Source organism: Amblyomma mixtum, chromosome 5 (assembly GCF_055824585.1).
Source record: "Amblyomma mixtum isolate Tamu chromosome 5, ASM5582458v1, whole genome shotgun sequence".
Taxonomy (NCBI): domain Eukaryota; kingdom Metazoa; phylum Arthropoda; class Arachnida; order Ixodida; family Ixodidae; genus Amblyomma; species Amblyomma mixtum.
This window is the reverse complement of record NC_143016.1, coordinates 3401336-3421345: the sequence shown is the minus strand read 5'-3', so window position 1 is coordinate 3421345 and position 20010 is coordinate 3401336. Positions and strand designations below refer to the sequence as shown.

At 52.5% G+C, this 20010-nt stretch overlaps 2 protein-coding genes across 6 annotated transcripts in view; one reads left to right on the top strand and one right to left on the bottom strand.

Moving 5' to 3' along the window:
* LOC149341146 (uncharacterized) overlaps positions 1-20010 on the top strand; it is a 147765-nt gene that overhangs the window by 8557 nt on the left and 119198 nt on the right. For all 4 annotated transcript variants that reach the window (XM_089543036.1, XM_089543034.1, XM_089543035.1 and 1 more), the window contains exon 2: positions 19075-19283. In XM_089543036.1, the coding sequence (XP_089399162.1) occupies positions 19234-19283 (50 nt within the window). In that variant the 5' untranslated portion in view covers positions 19075-19233. The remainder of the gene's footprint in view (positions 1-19074; positions 19284-20010) is intronic.
* LOC149341147 (retinol dehydrogenase 14-like) overlaps positions 1-20010 on the bottom strand; it is a 243055-nt gene that overhangs the window by 141779 nt on the left and 81266 nt on the right. The gene's annotated exons all lie outside the window — the stretch shown is intronic.

Here is a 20010-nt window from a genome sequence, read left to right as displayed (position 1 = left end):
AAACAACTGATTCAGAGTGCCGGTCCATCATTCTAGTCCATAAACTGTATAGTCCAATCAGGAAATACATATCAAGAGGTTCATCAACATATTGCACTCCGGTGAGGTATCATGTGGTATGAGATGTCAGATAAATTTGGTCTATCAAGTTCCGTCTCAAGACATCGCAGAACAGAATTGCGTTCCTACAATTGATGAATTAATGTTCAATTGTTTCAGGAACGTCACAGAAGCGACAGTCACAGATGACACAAAAATGCCTTTTTTTCTGAAGCCAAGTCTTTACGGGCAATGTTTCCGCACGTAACTTGTTGAAGAAAATCTTAGTGCTCGATGAAAGTAACATTTTCCGCATCCGCGTAAGGACATCGTGCCCTGGCAGTCCAGAGTACAATGAGCGTTAAATAGGAGGTATATTTTTCTGTCTCATCTTGAGCAAAAAAGCTCACGATGAGACAATCCTTTAGCATTCAAAGTACATTTGTAGTCTTAAGTGTTCTCCGTAATTTTCTCTTTGACTGCTTTGCTGCGGGCTTTTCTCATTCAAGTTCTCGCCGGAATGTAACTGTGTACGAACCCACCGCAGTGGCTCAGTGGTTATGGCGCTCGGCTGCTGGCACCAAGAGACGCAGGTTCGATCCCGGCCGCCGGTGGTCGAATTTCGATGGTGGCGAAATTCTAGAGGCCCGTGTACTGTGCGATGTCAGTGCACGTTAAAGAACCCCACGTGGTCGAAATTTCCGGAGCCCTTCACTACGGCGTCCCTCATAGCCTGAGTGGCTTTGGGACGTTAAACCTCCGATAAACCAAAGCTTCCCTCGCGGCACGGTTGAGGTGTCCACCGAGAAGTCTCCCGCTCTGTGGCACGTCGTGACGCTTGTGCAGCAGCAGCTACATGGGAAGAGCACATGAACAACAAACTGCATTCTGTAAAGCCCCGTCTCTATCGGTGTCACTCTTTTCCCTGAAAACAAGCGTGGTAGGCAGCGGCGAATCGTGGGTTTTTGGGCGCACGTAACAGGGTTGCCAAATGCGGCTGCTTTGCGACAACTCGGCTACTTTCTCGGTCACTTAGGCGCGAAATTTATTGCTTGGTAAATGTTTTGTGATTTTTAAAACAAATGTCAAGCCTGATTAATAGAGCAATTCTGCGAAGGCCTTCCTGTTTACGTTTCCCGTCTAGGAATCGATAAGCCTTCTGCGAATTTTCAACCAGATTCATCCAGTCGACGCTATGCATAGGAGCGACAATAGAAAGACAACCGTCATTTTGTACCAGCCTTATAGTCGTCCAATAGCCTAGAACCTTTCTGCTTAGTCTTTTAGCTAAGTTTCGAAAATTCTCATGCTTCCTAAGGAGGGCTATTTTAGATTCCCTTGGGTCAGAAATAAAAAATGGTTCGACGTTGTCCACGTGCCTTCGGTTTAACTGTGTACTTCGCCAATGCAAAGGAAATCGCGCATTTTCCGGTATGCTGTCCGCACCCGATGTATATATCCCACAGCCCTCAATTTTTGCTGAAAAAAAAATTACAAGACAGTTCGTCGACGCTAAATAGCTCACGGTAAATGTCACACTGATGATCTTGTAATAGAGACTTACGCTGCATTAAAGAGGAGGAATATGCATTTTGGTTGACCGTGTTGCGAACGTCACCACTTAAGTGCGCGTGCGGCAAATCTGGAAGCATTCCTCTCCAGCTCACTTCCTGTCTTTTGTTCTTTTGAACCCCAAACTGCGCTTAAGAATATGCTGTTACATAGTTTCTATATAGGGGAGGAATTTTCCTTAATATGTTTACTTGACATCAATCATACAATTCTTGCTCGTTTTTATTTCTTCGCTGCAAATATTATCTCTGAATCGTTCCCTTATGTATTGCAGCCCCATCACCTATGGGAGCGCTTCCTTAGTGCTCGTTTGCTGGGTGTTTCAGAGGGAGTGGGCCGCCTCTAAACGTCTTCATTCAGAGTGAAACCGTTGCCAGGCGTAAAGCAGCAATCGGGGAGTCCTGCCCGCACCCGCGCACTGCGTTGTTTTCCGCCGTTCCCGCTTGCTTAGCGACGGACAAACCCCGCGGAAACGCGGCGACCGCGATAAGATACTGAGCGCGCAGGCCGCCGACGTGCTCGCGGACAGAGGCTGCCGAAAGGCTCGGCCCATCCGAGCGGCGTTGGTTGCGGAGAGAAGGGGTATCACCGCGACCAACGGCTCGCCCTTGGAAGCGGAAAGAAGCCGGACACGATTGAGGTGAGCACGAAGAACACACACTGCGCCTGTAGCGCGCGGTTACGCAGACTTTACGCAGGCTGGCTGAAGAGCAAAACGGGATCCAGCCCCCCTGGGGTTCTAGCGTGGCGTCGCATCTGCGTGAGAGAGGCGGAGTAAACGTGTTTGTTATGGTAAATGAAATTGCAGAGATTACAGGTAGCTCCGGCGAGGCTGGCGGAGCAGCCGTACGTCGATTCGAGAGCTGGGCAGGTGGTCCTTGAAGTCGGAAGGCCGTGCACAAGGCCGATGTCGCGCGATTAGTGGCGAGCAGCACATCGCGTCCACTGTCCGCAGCTCGGATAAGACTCGCAAGGAGTGGGAGCCTTGTTTGGCTCAACTGCTGCTGCAGCTGCTCAGCATTCCGCTGCAGTTAGTTCTTGCCTCTCTGGCGTTCAGCCGACGCTGCTCTTGCTCGACAGGCGTTGTACAGAGGAGAGCGATGTGGAAATACGCGTTTGGAAGCGGGAGAAGAACACAAAGCTCACGTACGCTGCTATCTATGTTGCGAGGAAAACTTCTCAACTTTCGCGGTCATTTTGTGCTGTTCCGCAGCTCTACAATCCACCACCCGATAACCCTCCTTCCTCACCCACTCCAATGGCAGGTATATACTGGGTATTGGCGGCTCTAGCTGGACAGCGGGCCGGGGTCCTTTCGCTCTTCGCGGCCTTCTACCGTGTGATGTCTCAGGTGCAGTAACACCGATGGTTGCTAATCATTACCACGTATCACCACAAAAAGAAAAGGGGGGGAATCAGTTTGAGCCTTCGTCGCCTCTTGTTCACCGCGCCGGGGCATTTTTGTCACCTCTTTTTCGATTCATTGAAATTAGCCACTGCGTGGCTCCAATACAGAAAAAAGGACGCAACAGCTGGGCCGAGGCGTAATGGCTGACTTACTGGAGGTCCATTGGCGATTGTTTTCGCCTGGGGACCTCAGCCACTGCTCCGAAGTCACCGGGCAGGGCGAATGGCTGCATCGAACCGCATGTGTTTGCCATACACTGAAAAAGAAAAAAAAAATGGTTTTGAGGTAAATAAACGGACCAGCAACTGTCTTCCCAGTGGACACCTCAACCGCGCGGTGAGGAAAGGGATGAGATGGGAGTGAAAGAAGGAAGAGAGAAAGAAGTCATTGAAAGTTAATGCGTCTAAGCGATAGTGGAGGGGCGTCAGACTCAAACGGAACGCCATTCAAAAGGAACACTGGCCGAGCAGTTCAAATAAGAGGGCTGTCCCACCCAGACAAAGCGTAAAATGCATATACGCCCGCGCTCGGAACGGTGGCGACTTTTGAAATGCGTTATAGAGTTTTGTTTCGTGCTTCCGCGCTGGCTAATGCCGAGAACGAACAAAGAGGGAAAAAGCCCTTGTCGGTCGGCACGCCCCGGCCGACTCCGTTTCTCTGCACCTGCTCGCTTCACTGCGCACGGATTCCCGAAGCGCGATTCGTACTGAGACGCACGCTCAGTGGCCAGAACAACGTAATCGTTCCACGCGTGACGCGGGGGCGAGGGTAGGACCCACTTCGGGTCACGATCGCAGGTGTCCGCACGCGCGCAGTCGTGCGCGGCCGCTCGCGAGGAGTATCGGTGGAGTCGCGTGCAGCAGCGCGGCGATGGCTGGCGTGAACCGAGGAGAGCTGTACCGAGCAGAGCTGCCGTGCATGGGTGGCTTTACGAGTGAAAGTCCGCCAACGCAAGGCGGTGGACGAGTTCATCCCGCATTCTGCTTGACGGAACGGGCAGGGCTGTGTCGTGTCTCTCTCTCTTCTTCCCCGAGTGCTGCTTCCGCGCTGCTCGGTTAGAAAGACGTTCTGCGGAGGTCTGATATAATAACTTCATCGCTCGACTGTATGTTTACTCTATGTGGCAGCTGAAGCTATGTGGCAGTCTGAAGGTGAGGAAGCGCAGGAGCCTGAACAGATTTGTACAATATACGTAAATACTTGTAGAAAACAAAATTAAAACATATATTTCTGCTACAAGTGTGCCCGTGACGCTGATCGTTGGCGCCGATGAAAAGCTTCACTCTCAAAGACGTTTTCAGACTGCCAAAATATATACAGTACAATGCAAGTGTGCTCAACAGCAAGGGGTCAAATTAGCCTAACTCAGCGCAGCCCCGCTTTGTTCTCTAGACTCAAGTCCTATGCGGCTACCAGACGCCACTGTGGACCATCTTTCCGTACGGCCACTGTACGTCGGCGAAGATCGACCAACGCAATCATGAGAGCTTTCAACCCTCAGGTCGCAACACGTGGCCCGCTGCGCGCAGGCAAGGGGCTGTGCTCCTGGCGCGCACTGCGACGCGCGAATGACCGCGCGCGAGTCCTTACGACCATGTGGCGTAACTGTAACTGAGGCGTACCCGCCACGATATCTGAAGATGTTTTGGCAAACAAACAGGCGCTCCGGGCGACGCGTTTCCTCGTTGCCACCGTTTGGTAACGCCGCTCAGCACATGCATGCGAGCCGATTGCCGCCCTCCGTGCCATAAAGTTGGCGGAGTCCACGCCTTGCTCCTCGCTCGAGACAGTTGTAATGCGCCCGCAGTTCCTCACGCACTTATCGGTGCTCTATCGCGGACGGCCGTTTCTTCCGTCCTTTTTCTTTCACACACGCTTCTCGGGACGGTTCGAAGAGAGAGTAAAGACGCGATGTTGTGAAACGAAACCGTTTATCTCTCTATGAGGCGCACTCTGAAACAGGATGGGGAGAGAAGAATTATTCGACCACTGGACAGGGCGTTTGCAGAAAGTTCAGACCAGCGGTGTTGGGCCGCCTTACCAGGTAAGCACGGGGCTGTCCTCTTGCGTGTGCGCCGCGTTGCAAGGCATCTGAAGAGGGCGTGTATCCATTGCTCTTAGCAAGGTTTGGCAAAAGCCCACCGTGCTATCACTGTAGCTCCCAGGAAGCCGTCATTCGGGGAGATGAGGGTCCGCGGTAAACCCGGCCAAACGGGTTGCAAACAGCAGTGTACCGCGCGATTTAGGCGACAACTCTCGCCAAGTGTCAGGCTGGCTCAGACCGCCAGCGCTACTGGCTCAACAACGCGGACCTGCTTTGCATATTGTCTGCAGGTTTCGTGAGTTCCACGAACGCTTTCGCGTCTATTTTTGTTTCGTGATATATAAGGCCACCTCGGTCTGAAGTGGCTACAGAGCGCTGTGCCTGTATATTTTACAGATTCGTATATGGTGCGAAACTTTGACGTTGATGGCAAGATACCTGAAAAGAAAATAACACACATAATATGTAGTGTGCCCGTAGTGGTCACCTGCTGGGAGCTAGATGTTTGTTTTGGTTTGGTTTATGGAGTTTAACGTCTCAAAGCGACTAAGGCTATGAGAGACGCCGTAGTGGAGGGCTCCGGAAATTTGGCCACCTGGGGTTCTTTTACGTGCACTGACATCGCACAGTACACGGGCCTCTAGAATTTCTCCTCCAAAGAAATTCAACAGCCGCGGCCGGGATCGAACCCGCGTCTTTCGGGTCAGCAGTCGAGCACCATAACCACTGAGCCACCGAGGCGGAGCTAGATGTGTTCAGCGAAAAAGCTTGAGGCTGAGGACAACACAGCGAGCTGCGAGTGGGAAACGGTAGGAATGGGGAGGTTTTCATGAAGGCAAGTGGCGTGAGCTGAAAATAAAAAAAATAAATGTGCCGATTTCCAAGCAGGAACAAAGGGGGAGGGGGGGGGGGGGGGTCACTGTTTGTGATACTTTATCTTACAGTTTTCTCGCAGTGAAGTGAAAATGGAAGAGTCCGAGGCAGCGGCTTCCACATATTACCAGGCTGGCACCTAGCCAAGATTTTTTTTTTTTTTTTTCGCGAGAGGCTCAAGCTAATTTTTTCCATTCTGGGAAAAAAGCCCTCTCAAGAAAATCGAGGCGGAAGGGGTTGGGGAGCCCGGGACCTCTCAAGCCATCCAGTGTCTTGTTGCGGCAGTGGATCGGGTGAAGGGGAGACACAGCACTTGTGGGTGTTCGCAGTGGCGGGGTGACCACAGCTGGTCACTGGTGGGAGTCGGCCAGCGTTGCTATAAGCCGGCGTCAGGCGATGGCCTACATTCTGCCGCTGCTACGCCGCGGTGTTATCGCCGTGTCAGTCACCCAGCGACGCCGGACGAGCGGGCGGCTGCAAATGAAAGGGTTTTGTCACAAGCCGGCGGACGTAGTACGTGCGTTGCCGCGTATGCCTCAAAATTCCCCGCCGGCGTCGGACGATCTGCGCTGGAGCGCTCGTAGCACGCCCGCACTCGGGTGTCTCGATGGGCCAGCGCCGGCGGGCATCGAGACACCCTTGCCCGCACACAAAGCAGGGAGCGTAGGAGGAGGGCTCGTACTCGGGGAACGAACACGGCGCTCCCCTGTAGCAGCAGCAGCAGCAACAGCAGAGCGGTGATACCCGTACTCTGGAGTGCTGTTTCCACACGGGAGCACTGCCAGCCTTATCAGTGCGTTATCGGCAGTTTCACGCTTCCTTGGAGGAGCCGTGAAAGCACTCGGGTTTGTGCTGCCGTTCTCTTTATTCGCCGGCTCTGCTCGTTCGCCGAAGGCAGATGTGCTGGAGGGCAGGGTCGTCGCAGCGAGTGGCAATCCCGTGCCAATGGAGCTGGGCGCCGCGCTGACCCTTTGTTGTCAGCCTACTCGAAGAGGTGCCTGCGGATGCGTCTTTTTTTTTTCCTCGGCGATTTTTGTCCTTGCGCGAGAAGACCGACGGATGACGGCACTTCTCTAAAGATGAGCCGCGCCCACGGAGCGTGAGACACGAACGACGCCGATAGACGTCAGAGGTGTCGCAGGGTGCGTTGCGAAGATGTCTAGGCATATGGCTTGAGGTTATCTGCTGAAAGAAGCCGTTGAGCATTGAAAGGGGAAAATATGGATTTATTCGCTCCTCGCAACGAATTTCGGGGGGATTTGTGCGGATGATATGGACGCGAGAGGGAATGCCACCATTTCAGGTTTTCATTCTGCATCGGCTTGTAGCCTGATTCACTGCATGTGGCACAGACGGCGCGCCACACGCCGAGGCAACTGCCTCTCTACACTGACTAGCTACAAGCTGGTTTCGTGGCGATGGGTTTTGCTGAGTAATAATTATGAAAAATAACGGACGGGACTACCGGCAGCCGGAACCGCCGCATTCCTGGCGGGCATCCGAACGGCCGGAAGTTAAAGAAGGGATGGGCGTGGCAGGAGGTTGAAGGAGAGGGGACAGATAGTATAAGCTAATCACACATCGAATACAAATACAGAAATGCGCGCCGAATAGGAGAGAGAGAGCCACACAAGGCGTTATGTGTCTGTCTTGTTTATTTACTAAAACCTCGCAACCAAAGGCCTCAAAGGCACCAGCAGACCGGTATTACATTAGGGTTGGGTTACTCCGCGAGTTATTTGTTTAATGCATGATCTTAATGTTGATGGACCGGTATCGTCCGGCAATTTATTCGTCTCTTGCAGCCCGAACAAACAATGGAATGATGATAGATGCGCAGCTGTCCGGGCATGGTGAGGTTAGATGACCTTTTGATATGGCCCGTTTGACTTGAGACGCACTTATCATCATCATCACCTAGACTACGTCCACTGTGGACAAAGTGAGTCTCCAATATCCCTTCAATTAACCCTGTCGTCTGCCAGCTGCGGCTGCCTTATGCCGCAAACTTCTTAATCTCATCCGCCCACTTAACTTTCTGCCGCCCCCTGCTGCGCTTGCCTTCTCTTGGAATTCAGTCAGTTACTGTTAGTGGCCATCGGCCATCAGGCTTAATGGCACATACCCACGGCGGGGGATTGGCCAGGATGCATATTTCCTGCCCATGCCCATTTCTTCTTCTTCATTTTGATTAGGATGCCATTAACTCGCCCTTGTTCCCTGACCCACTCTGCCCCCTTCCTGCCTCTTAGCATCACATCTATCATTTTCCTTTCCATAGGTTGTCCTCAGTTTAAGCCCAACCCTTTTCGTTAGCCTCTTCGTTTCTGCTCCATAGAGAAAGATCTATTTATTGAAAAAGAGAAAGATTGTCTCCAGGCCTAAAGGAGGTAAGGAAGGTGGGGCGCGGCTAGGTGTGACTCACAGTGGAAGCCACAGTGAGGCGCCACAGTGAGTCGTCTCTTTCGCCGCAGATTACGGCCGAATCCAGTTCTCATAATACGTCACTGTGTGTGTGTGTGTGGGGGGGATGTTTGTGCCGCATTGTCTGAACTCCTTCGAACTTCATCACGATTTGCCGCAAATGGGGGGTCACTTCACAGCTACACGTGTAGCACTTTTCTTGTGGCAATGATTTCGGTTTGGCAGGGTCGATGCGTTGCCGTTTCCACTTCCATAACGCGACTATGTCATCTGTCACGGCGTAGCCGGCCCCTTGCCTTGTGGATGAAAACCTGAGCTCCCCGGGACAGTCTTCTGGACAGCAGGCCTGCATCATGGAGGGCTGAAGACAGTAGGTCTTTTCGGCGACGTTGCTTCAGGCGCCGTCGCTCCTCTACAGGGCTGTGCTCTAGAAGGCTCGGAACGGAACCCGTGGGTTGGGAGTGGCGATTAAGGCGTTATTACGAACCATATCAAGTATAGCCACTAGGCTTACAACTTGCAGTTTTTGCTCGCCTCCGGACTCTGAGCACCGCAGAAAGTAATCTAAAGAATACGGTGCACCATGAAAAGTGTTAACGGGCTTCGAATTACCGGTACTCGCACATGGCGGCACCTTCCAGGGGAGAATTGGTGTTCTGTCGTCGCTCCCATTGCCTCTTTTAAACACCCCCAGTGGAGCGAGGTGTATATATCAGGCAGTGGATCCAGGGCGTCCTCACACGCTGCTGACAGTGGAGAAGGCGACCTACCTGTTCCCGCGCACGGGCCGGCCATTTTTCAGGCGCCACTTTTTTGAGCCGTTGCGCTCGGCCGCAGATTTCAATTTCAGATAGTCCACTCTTAAGGGTCGTTACGCGATTCCCGGTGGGCGAGGCCTGTCCCCAATTAGGCGCTGCTGCCGAGGGGCAAGGGCAGACCTCGCCGACAGCACCCGCGGCGTTGAGTGCCGGAGGAGGTATACGGAGTCACGTGCGCGGGCCGGATACTGCCGCCTCCGTGCTGCGGTAAATACCTCCCGCCTTTCCTTGGCTCCTATTCCAGATTCTGTGACCGGGTTCTCGCCGAACACAACACCGTGGAAAGGACAGCGCTTTGAAAAGGAGGTCCTCCTCGGTCGAGACGCGTTAATGAAGTTGAGGTGTCTTCAGTGGATCATCTTGCCATACAAGGCCTGGCCGTACGATGTTTTGATGTTTTGATGCGTTATGTGGAGTAGTTCAGTTAAGGAACCCGAGGTTGTCGAAAAGAATCGGGAACCCTTCGCTACGACGAGTCTTTCTGTCTCCCTCCTATATGCCCAGAAAGCGTGTTGCTTGTCTGCAGTTTGTTTCGCAACATCGAGGAACTGTGCCGTGTAAGTTCACGCGCGTCTTAGCCAGTGAAGGCTTTCTTTTGTAGCTCGAAAGGTTTTTGGGCTACAACTTCATTTTTTGCGCGTTGCTGTTAGCCAGTGAATTTATTTTATGTTTTGTGCACCTCACACATTCTGAGCAACCTTTTCTTATACTCGCATATTTGGATACTTAGTGCCATGTTCAGGGAATGTTTGTATTTTACAGTTTTTATTATGTACTATAAATTTTGCATTAATTTTTTTAAATGCCCGTCGTTCAGAAACTCGGTCGATTTAGGTAGTATATCTTTGTACTATCATGTACTTTCCAACGAAAGCATTTAGTCGAAGAAGAATCTTTACTAAATGTCTCCAAAGAGAAGACAATTTCTTTAAAGCCGCGAGCATTTTTTTGTGTAAAATTAAGTTCTAGCATTGAAAATTTAAAGTGCTTAGGTATTAACCGTCTTGGTTGCTTAATTTTTGTTTTCATATTTCAGGGTTTTTGCATTCTTCGTGCTGCAAGCATACCTTACAAGTATTTGCCGTAATTTCCATCAAATTGTGTATTTGACACGTAAAGCTCGGCATCAGAGGTAAATTATAGCCTGATATCTGAAACGTTTGTTATCAAAAGGGATATTCATTTCGCTTCGTTTTACTGCGTTGCGTGTTAAGGTCTTATTTCAATATAGAATTGACAAATTGGACTTTCAAAAAAGAACAAAAAAATGTCCAGCAGCCAGTAATCGAAGAAAATGTGCTGGCAATTACTAGGGACACGTAATGAGAAACCCCCAGGGAAACATATAGGCCTCTGTGACGTGGAGCGAGACTGGCATTGCATTAAAACTAGCCTCGTTTCTCGTGAAGTACACCCCGCATATATAGTATGCTTTCGACGTCGCTCGGACTTCAGTAAAGCCGTGCTCCGAAACTCGCTATAGTGCTCATCGTTTGTCCCAGCTTTCAGCACCAGCAAAGACGAACACACCAGCGGCACGAGAGCACGCTGGCAAAAAGAAATTGTAGAGGACACTTAAGATTGCTTACGTGCGGTGAATGAGAAAGCATGCGCGCGGGGTGTTCAGCTGCGGCGATACTCTAATGCAGTGGCCAGCGAAGCTCATCTCTTCGCGCCGCCCGAGTGGAAGCTGATGAAGGTGCCCAAACCCAGCGCGAGAGACTGCCAGTTCAGCGCTCGGGGTGTTGTGTTGAGGTGATGACAATTCTCACAGCGAGCAACCTCAATGGATGGCAGTGTTGAGGGATCTTTCAAAGTTCAAACGTTTCTGAATAACAGCGCAGCCTCAACTGCGGCTGCCACTTTAAATATTATTGTATTGTATTGTTACTTTGCTCTGCTACTACTGTAATCTTTTTTTTTTTTTTGACCGTGAGCAGGAAATAAAAGAAAATAAAAAGCAGTGACGGCGCAGTGCTCTAATGAAGTGGCCGGCGAAGCTGATCTGTTGGCGCCGCGGCCTGGGTTCCAAACCCACTTCAGGAGAAATTTTATTACAATTTTTATTTATTTCTTTCTTTTCTGATAAAGTGGGCACTGCCCATTACGTCATGAGTTCACGTGAGTTTCGGGTCCCTTTCTCGTAGACGGAACGCCGGATTTTCTGACTCATGGGCGATATAATGCTTTCGCATTAAAAGTGCGGAGCTTATCGCGTCGCAAAGCACGCCCCGAAGATGCGGCTGGCGCCGATAGCTCTCGCGTTTCGGCGTCTCCCTTGCACCGCCTCCGTTCCTGAGCACAATGGACAACAGAGGAGCAGCAGCGCCCGCGGGCCAGGAAGAAAAGAGGAGGGCGCTCGCGTTCCTTGATCGGCCGGCCCGATCGAGTGGTCGCTTCCTTTTTACGGCCCCATGTGGTCGAGCAGCGCCGCGGACCCCCTGCTGGGGGGGGGGGGGGGGGAGACACATCATGGCGGGATTGACGCGGACGCGTTTGGCAGGAGAGAACACGCACTGTACGTTGCTGGGCTGACGGCGCGTGGCACACACTGACCGGGGCGTCCTATATTGTGGGGCTGTGCTCTCTCTCTGTCTACAGTAACCGCAGACTGCGCGGAATTTTCTTACTGTGCCTCCCCGCCCTGCGGAAGTGGCAGTGTGGGCGCTTCGGCGCTCGAAAATTTCTCACGCGTTCCCGTAGAGAGGGCACGATGTTTGGCGGGTTCGTATATGGGAGCGCGCTACGGGCATGCGCTGACATGTGTGTAAGGTACTTCCTAATTTTTGCTAGGTAAGCCATGTCAAGAACTTGGCGTGCTCCGCAATATGATGGCGCGGACTCTATGTACAGTGAAGTGCAATTCGCGTGTTCCTGCGCTTCGTTGGGCTATATGCCACAGAAAATAATTCATGCTGAGGCCGATGTAATCGTGCAGCACTGTATGCATTCCACGGAAACGGTCACGCCTCATGCCAGTGGTGTAGGCAAACTTGGCAGCGCGCATATGTGCTGGGAAGCTGCAGTTTCGCCCGTCGGAGGCTTAGTAAACATGTCCGGTGAGGATAGCAGTACCGTTATTGGCGGTACATGGGTTCGGGCAGTGGGCTGAACCAGCCTTTGCAACGCGCGTGTAAAAAAAGTGATGGTCTTGGTTGAGAGTGCGGGTGTTTGTTACACACCAAGCTGCTGTACTTACACGGCGCTGAAATCGCGGCAGCTCATTCCGTATCACCCGGAAAGAGGCCAGCGGAACCAGACGCGTGTCGGCGGAGCTGCGGGCGCTCGCGAGCCGCACAGCAAATTTCAGGGTTTTCACGGCAGGCGAGGAACAGCAACTTATATGTGTGGGCAAGCTAGGTCACGTGACCTTGCGGGGTGGTCTTAACGTACCCTCGGGATTGTGAGCAAACTAACCACCCTCGCAGGTGGCAGTGAAATTAATGGCTGATCGCGAGAGGTTGCTCGGGAAGAGCAACTTTTGTCGCACAGCTAGACTCACCGGAGGCAGCACCTCCAGTCGCAGGGTAGTGGCGCCGCATCTCTTAACCGCCGCACCATTGCGCAAGGATCGTTAAATATGAATGTAGAGTTGAGAATGACCAGTTCCGCATATATTGGCATCACCTCATTAACGCTGTCGCTTCATATCCTTAAGGCGGAGCTCCTTAAGTGTCCCCTCCAATTTTTGTCCCTTGTTTTTAGCTTTTTCCGCTATAGGGTCTTGAAGGCAAACTGCAGCTCACGCGGCGTCGGGTCGCTTTATAGAAGCACAGTTCCCACATTGCCAGTGGCCACCGTCTCTGCTGTGACTGTGACGCGTAGCGACTGGTTTTATATAGACGGCAATTCAATGGTTTGGGAGGAACGGCGCTTCAGTGGTGCGCAGCTGGAAAACGGCACTGTGAAGCTGTAGCGCGCGTAACTCGTTACCCTAACAGACCGATTCGGGGCACGCATTCGCTGAAACGGCAGCGAAGGCGCTAGGCCGCAGGTCAGCACGGGAGCAGCGACACCGAAATGCAACCACCCCTCCTCGCTGTGCCTTTGGCTTCGCTTCGTAGGTGGTATACGTCATCCAATCTGGGCGGGTGATCGCTTCTGATCCCGTCACGATCCTGTTCGCGAGGGCGGCGCTCTGGGCATCGCGGGGTCGCGCGTGCGCCGGCATTATTCATCGCCGTTCTTGTAGGCAGGCAGGCAGGGCGAGCATGCTTCTAGCGACACCGCCGCTGGCATCGGCTCTGTGCGGGAAACGAAGGCGAGCAGGATGCGAGCGGGTCTCCGAGTGTTGATCGATGCTGTGCAAACTGGTTCGATCAGCTGCGAGGCGCGCGACCGCGCATCCACCCAACGTGCGAGATGAGCAGAAAGCACGCGCGCACTGCGGGCTACTTGGTGTCCCTGCACCCGTTCCCACTTCCTCGCACTGGGTCAGCGTGGCACTCATGCGCGCCGCCTTCCTGCCCGCGGGCTCTCTTATTGATCGTATGCTGTGCTTTAGGCACATTACAGAACCCCCCAGATGGTTGAAATGAAAGGCACACTGAGGACAACGTGGTCTAATTTTTGTTCTCAGTAAAAATTGATTGCATGTCTCTCTGTGGCTTTGTAAATGTTTGTGCGGTCGCAAAATACAGGATTTATAGCTGAGAAATTCGAAGATTGGACTTTTTTTTCCCCCTCCACCCGATTTAATCTCGTGACATCAAGACCGAAAAGAACTGCGTGAACACCGTTTAGAAGTGACTGACTGAGTAGCTATTGCTTCACGGATCTGTGAGGAAGAACAGTCTTGGCGTCACCGCGGTTTGCTTGAAGAAACACTAGGTGGCGTATATAGATGCGTGTAATTCATTTTTTGTAACTTTTTGTCGCTTATATAAGCTTCGTTTCCGACGAGATTGGCCTCTTCGTTACATGGATGCGATAGTCCTCACTATCCCTGTAATCGACGAGATTGGCCTCTTCGTTACATGGATGCGATAGTCCTCACTATCCCTGTAATCAGGAGCCCTATCTCTTTGCATCATTCTCCTCCTTCAACTCAGTGCGCGGTCGAGGTGTTTACCCTGATGGAAACAATTATTGCGCCTTTCCTATTTTTCATGCGGTGTTTGTCGAGGGCCGTGAGAGAAATCTCGACGGACTGTGGTGGAGGACTCTCATTGGGCCTTCTTCTGACGTTTTCGAGTTGTTCAAGAGAGCAAGACTCTGAAACGTTGCTTTCATTTGCCGCTTACATTGGCCAGAGGGGTAATACATACCCCCCCCTCGAGGGCCATGGACCTTTTTTGCCAGCTGCTGTTTTAGTATGCTAGGTTTAATGTCGCGAAAAGACACATGGGCTATGAGGGACGCCGTAGTGGGCTCCGGTTCAGTTTAGATCGCCCGGGGCTCAAATAAATCCGGAGCCCTCCACTGCTCCGGATTGTATCCTGCTATAAGGGCAAAGCGCACCGCTCTTCTTCGCATGGGCATAAGCTGTTGCGAGCAGACACGGCCCCTTGAGTAAGCCGGTACAGGTGACGCGAGGGAGCCAGGCGGCAGGGCTTGGCAGTGCACGTGAACGTTCCAGCGGGACCGAGTCATCGCGAGCGCGTGCTCGCAGATCCAAGAACACGGATGCATAAAGAAGCCCGTGCATCTTATGTCGCTGGCAGTCCGAGGAACGAGCAGGTCCTGCCGCCAAGAAGCATGCGCGCCGCACATCCGTCTCGTCCGCTTGGCGCCGTGTTGCGACATGCGCAGCTTGAGAAGCGAGCTGGGCACGTGTGCCTGCTGCTCGTGATGCTAACGAGTGAGTGGGCCGTGCTGTGGCTGTTAGGCCGGGCTAGGTTAGGCAACTAAAGATCAGCATTCTGAGCCTCTGAATCTCGACGGTACAGGCAAAGCTACCGTATACGAGAGCTTTGTGTATACAGTTGGTTGCCGCATTATGCAAATGTTGCAGGAGCGAAGTTATCGGAACTGTAAAATAGCAGGTGGTGATGACATGATTTAATGGCTGGTGGGCCTAGCGTAATTATGTGCTCCGTCCCGCGTCACTGCATGTGTTGGCTTTCTGCCGCAACAAGCTTATGCAAGCGCAGGGGGCAAAACCATCCTCGGACTCCTTTTGGTGTGCAGGCTTGTGTACTCCCTGCCGAAGCAGGCATGAGTTCGGCATTGAAGCCTTTTAGATATTTAGACGCAGTAAACAGCTGCGATGCCTGATAAAAAGCTGGCCAAGAGGGTACACTCTTACCAGAAAGGAGTAAGCTGAGTAAGGGGAATAAAAGTAAAAGGAGTGAGCTGGGAATAAAAGGAGTAAACTGTCCTAGCACACTCCTTTATAAAAGGATGTGCGCTATGGGACAGCTTACCCACTTCGTACTCCCATGTAGTCCTCTTTGTGTTCAGAGAGCAACCGCTTTTACTCCTTCCCTGCGACCTTTCGAGTGTATGCAGAGATCAGACTCATGTTTATTTAACATCATGACGCCGTTGGGTGCACTGACAAAAAGCCAATGAGAAGGCTTGACGAGGCCGACGCGCGCAGAGTCGGGTTCATACTGACGAGGCGTAGTATCTCTGCGGTATACAGGCTAGCGCGCGGAGAGCGCTGCGAACACGATGCGGCGCGTGGGCTCTCGTTTCACGCGCCACGCGTCACGTCATTCCACATCGGAACCGGTCTGAGTGCGCGGTATGAATGAAACCCACGTCTCTCCTCCATTCATCCGTGCCAAGTGCGGGGGGGGGGGGGGGGGGGGGGGGGCTGAATCGCGCAGCGATATATGACGACGAGTGGGCGTTCCCTTCGCGCGGTCGGAAGGCAGCTGTGCAAACGCGGCTGCTGCCTTCCAGCTCACTGTGTGCACTGGGGCTGAGGCACAGGTGGGCGTAATTTTGTTCATCGACAGGTAATGGCAGGGCGGTCCGCATATGCTACCCGTGGACAGAAGCAGTCAGGCGTCCCGGCCCGGCTGGTAGTGAACAGTGAGCAGATTGTGTGATAGGGGCAGTCGCAACGCGAAAAGGACAGCACGAACTCAAGAACCGGACACACACAGCGCTGAAAACTGCGATAAACTGTGACAAACAGGACATGCCACGCGCGCGGCCTGCGTACAGTGCGTGAATGCTCGTAGCGTTTCGCAGAACTACGACGGGACACGCGCTCGAGAAATGTCCTCTTTTACGTTACCGCTTTCTATGTGTATGTGGTGTGCTTGTGATTATTGTATGCAGTTGTAAATGTAATCCCCTCTGCTATTCTTTCTAACCATCCCTCCTATCTTCCTGTCACTTCAACCCTGTTCTTTCCACTTCCGCCTGCTGCATACGCAACCGGCACTCATCTTTTCCATTTCATTTTTGTCTTATTTCATCATTAAAGCGCTCCGCCACCACTACTGCCGTGTGACGTTGGAAAGGGTGGTGGTCAGTCGGGGCTCACGCAAGAGCGCTTCGTGCCGTGTCGGGAGCGGCGGCTGACTGCGCGGGGTCGGCCCCGTTTGCGTGAGGATAGGCGCACGCCCTCCGCGCAGCTGCCGCCTGGGTCACTCGGCTGATGGGGCGTTCAAAGATGCACGCCGGGGCGAGCGTGGGATGCTCGGACGGCAGGCGCCGTGGCCGAAGCTGTCCGCCGCCATATCTCTCCGAGTCAGAGCTGGAAACGCAAGCGCGTGCTCTCTCTCAAGCCGCCCCCGCGTTTCGAAGTGCGTCGTACGGTTGTGTTCATCTGGCCCGAAAAATTGTGGATCGCAGGCCGTCGACCGAAAACTATAGAGCCTGTTTCCGGCTGGACAGCTCTGTAAATTCTGTGATCGAGGTTAGCTTGAGGTTGTTTCTGTCTTACAAGGAAGGCTGAATCGCTGGTCTGTCGTCGGAAGACTGCTATCCTATGGAGCTAAGAAGGCACGCGGCTGCAATTTTTGGTTATTGGGCGCCTCTCCTGTGAAAGTAAAACGGTAGGCTATGAAAATTTGCGGCATCGTGGGTCTCAGTATACTGGATGACCTCAATGTGTATGACACCAAGCCGTATCTCGATGTGTTGTACTCGGCCGAAACTCATAAAGACTAAAGCTCTTTCGGGGTTATCGTCTCCGCGGGGGAGGCAACAACCACTTGGTCAGTATGTTCAAATGTAGGTCTCTCGGTTTTACCTGTTCACTGTGTGAGCTCGGTTTGTTTAGTTTCCTTGTAGAATCGCGAAGGAGGCTTGCAGGCTTTCTTTATAGATGTGAAGGGCTTCTACTAATCTCTGCCGACCTGCCATGATCGTTCAAGTTGTCACTGAGCTTTTTTTAAACACATTTGGACGCATCGAGTTCCGAAAGCGTACTGTACGAGTGTGAGCACTCTTCTGAAACTTTTGAGCTTCTATCTTCGTTCACTTACGGTGAACTTCAATGGAGACGTCTACTCCCAGAAGGAAGGTCGATAGCGAAACGAAGGATGTCGATAAGGAAAGTTTCCGACATGTCGATGATTTTCGGTTTTTAGTCATTTTCAAGACGTCCAGAAGTGTCATCAAGGGCCACGTTGAAGCTGTAGCTGCAGTTTTTGAACCTACTTCTGCTTCTCAGCAGCAGTCATCCGTGCTACAGGTTCGCTCTTGGCTGCCCGAAGGGCCTGCTGCCGCGCGTCTCCGCGCACTCGACGTTAGGGAGGCGAGGTGTGGCCTCGGGAGCACTGGAAGCCGCCCTGAGAAGGCGCTGCCGGCAGGAGTTTCGGGCCAGCTTTGGTGCCCAGGCTGTATGCCCGAAGTCATCCGGTATACCTAAGTGATCTTTTGCAAGGAATCGTCGAGAAACTGCCAGTAAGACACCGTTATAACCAGCAAAACCTGGAAGGAGCCACCGAACAATTGTCGGATGTCGGTTATCCCGTACATCTATTACTTTTTCATACCCACATTGGTGGTTCAGCCGCCATGGCGTTCGGCTGTTAATTCCAAGGTCACGGCATCGAATCCGTGTATAGGCGTCCGTGTACTCTGCGATGTTGGTGAACCCCGAGTGGTCTTGATCCCGATGCCTCCGCTACGGCGTGCTTCATATGTAACCCACGTGCGGCGTCGGTGACGTTAAACTCCATACCATACTGTACCGTACCGGACCGTACCGTTACCGTACCATACCATATCTGCCTTGCCGTGCCATACCGTACCATACCATACCTCTTCTCACAGAATGAGTAGAGGGAGGGGTGCTGGTTGTCTCGCACCCGTCGAACTCGCCTCCTTGTTCGATCCACTAACGCTGTAGTGTTAAAGCGTCTCGTCAGCGGCTCCTCTTGCCAACGCAGACACGAACACTGTTTCCATATGATGTGAAAGACCACACGACATACATATAATGCCCCGCATTAAGCTGTCCGTGTGAGCGTGCCTGCGTGGCTTAAAGGGCTAGCGTGTCTCAATCGCAACTGAAGGATCAAGGGTTCGACTCCGCGGACTGATTACGCGAATTTCGTTTTCAGCGCATTTCATTTACTTTGTATACTTACATATCCTAATGGAATTTGAGTCATGTTGTGACCTTCTGGTCACCACTATTGTAATGTTCTAATCACCTTTCATTCCACAGCTACACGTGCGTCGTCGCGACCCTCTCGACCAATTCGGCTTTTCCGCACACACCGCCAATTACGCCGGGTGCTCCGCAAAACGGGATCCATCTCGTTGAAACAAATCGCAAACGTGCGCGCACGCAGACACACCCGCACGGAAGGAAATACACGCAGCAAGAGCGGACTTTGTGAGGATTTTTCTATGGCTTCATTTCGTTTTAAAGAGATGGTGGTAGCGTGTGTGTGTGTGCAGTCACCATAAGCAGCGGTTTTTCGCAGAGGGCTACTGGCCCGTTTTTGCAACGCGACGCTCACCATATCCGCGCTCTCTTGCAGGCTGCCTCGGGTGCGAACCTGGTCGCGCGACCCGCCCCCTGCCGTGGCGCCGGTGGATGACCCGCTTTGGGCGGCGCGACGCTCGCCTGCACGCCGGACGCTGGTGGTGGGGAGCAGTGGCTAGGTCTCCTCTTCCACCGCGGCAGCAGCAGCAGCATCATGCCCCGGTCGCAGCAGCAGCAACAGCAGCCGTCGGCGGCCAGCCTCAAGTGAGTGTGTTGCTCTCCTCGTGTTCAGTGCAGTCTCAGAGAGAGCATCACGCGAGGGTCGTTCATGAAGCACGAAGAAAACAAAACAAAGATAAAAAAATAACATGGGACTAGAAAATGAAATGTACAGGTGCGAATGGGCTCAAAGAGACCATTGTCACTTTAGGAACAAATTGCGTCTGCTTCTGCATCGTTCTTGAAAGCGAAAGGTCACTGGAAACATTCGCAAAAACAAAAGAATAAAAACATCACCCGCCCTGAAACCTAGGAGGGTGGTGGGAGGCTCGCTGCACGCCCAAACCTTTGAAGAGGAAGGCTGGTTTAAAAACTTTTCGAGCTTGAAGGAGTCCGGTCCGTATGAGTCCGCCTGCGCTGCTCAAAAGCAAACGGTATGGTTCGAAGATTTTTAACAAAGACTGCAGCTGCTTCCTCTTCAAGACTGGCGTACAAATACGCGGTTAGAGGCAGTCATCCTATAGCTTCTGCTAAGCTCGGAAACACTCTTTAACCCCCTCACTTACAGCTCACTGCTTATACGAAGGTCACTGGGTTTCGCGCGGCGGATTTCATTGGAGCGGTATATTAACTAATGCGATAGCTTTAGAAGACTCATCACGGGGAAGAAAACAAAAAGGACGTTGTGGATGGTCGTAAAATTAGCTGATTGGTCTAGACAGTTGTGGCGTCACGAGGTCATGTGACCTGCCACATGCCAACCGTCTTCCGC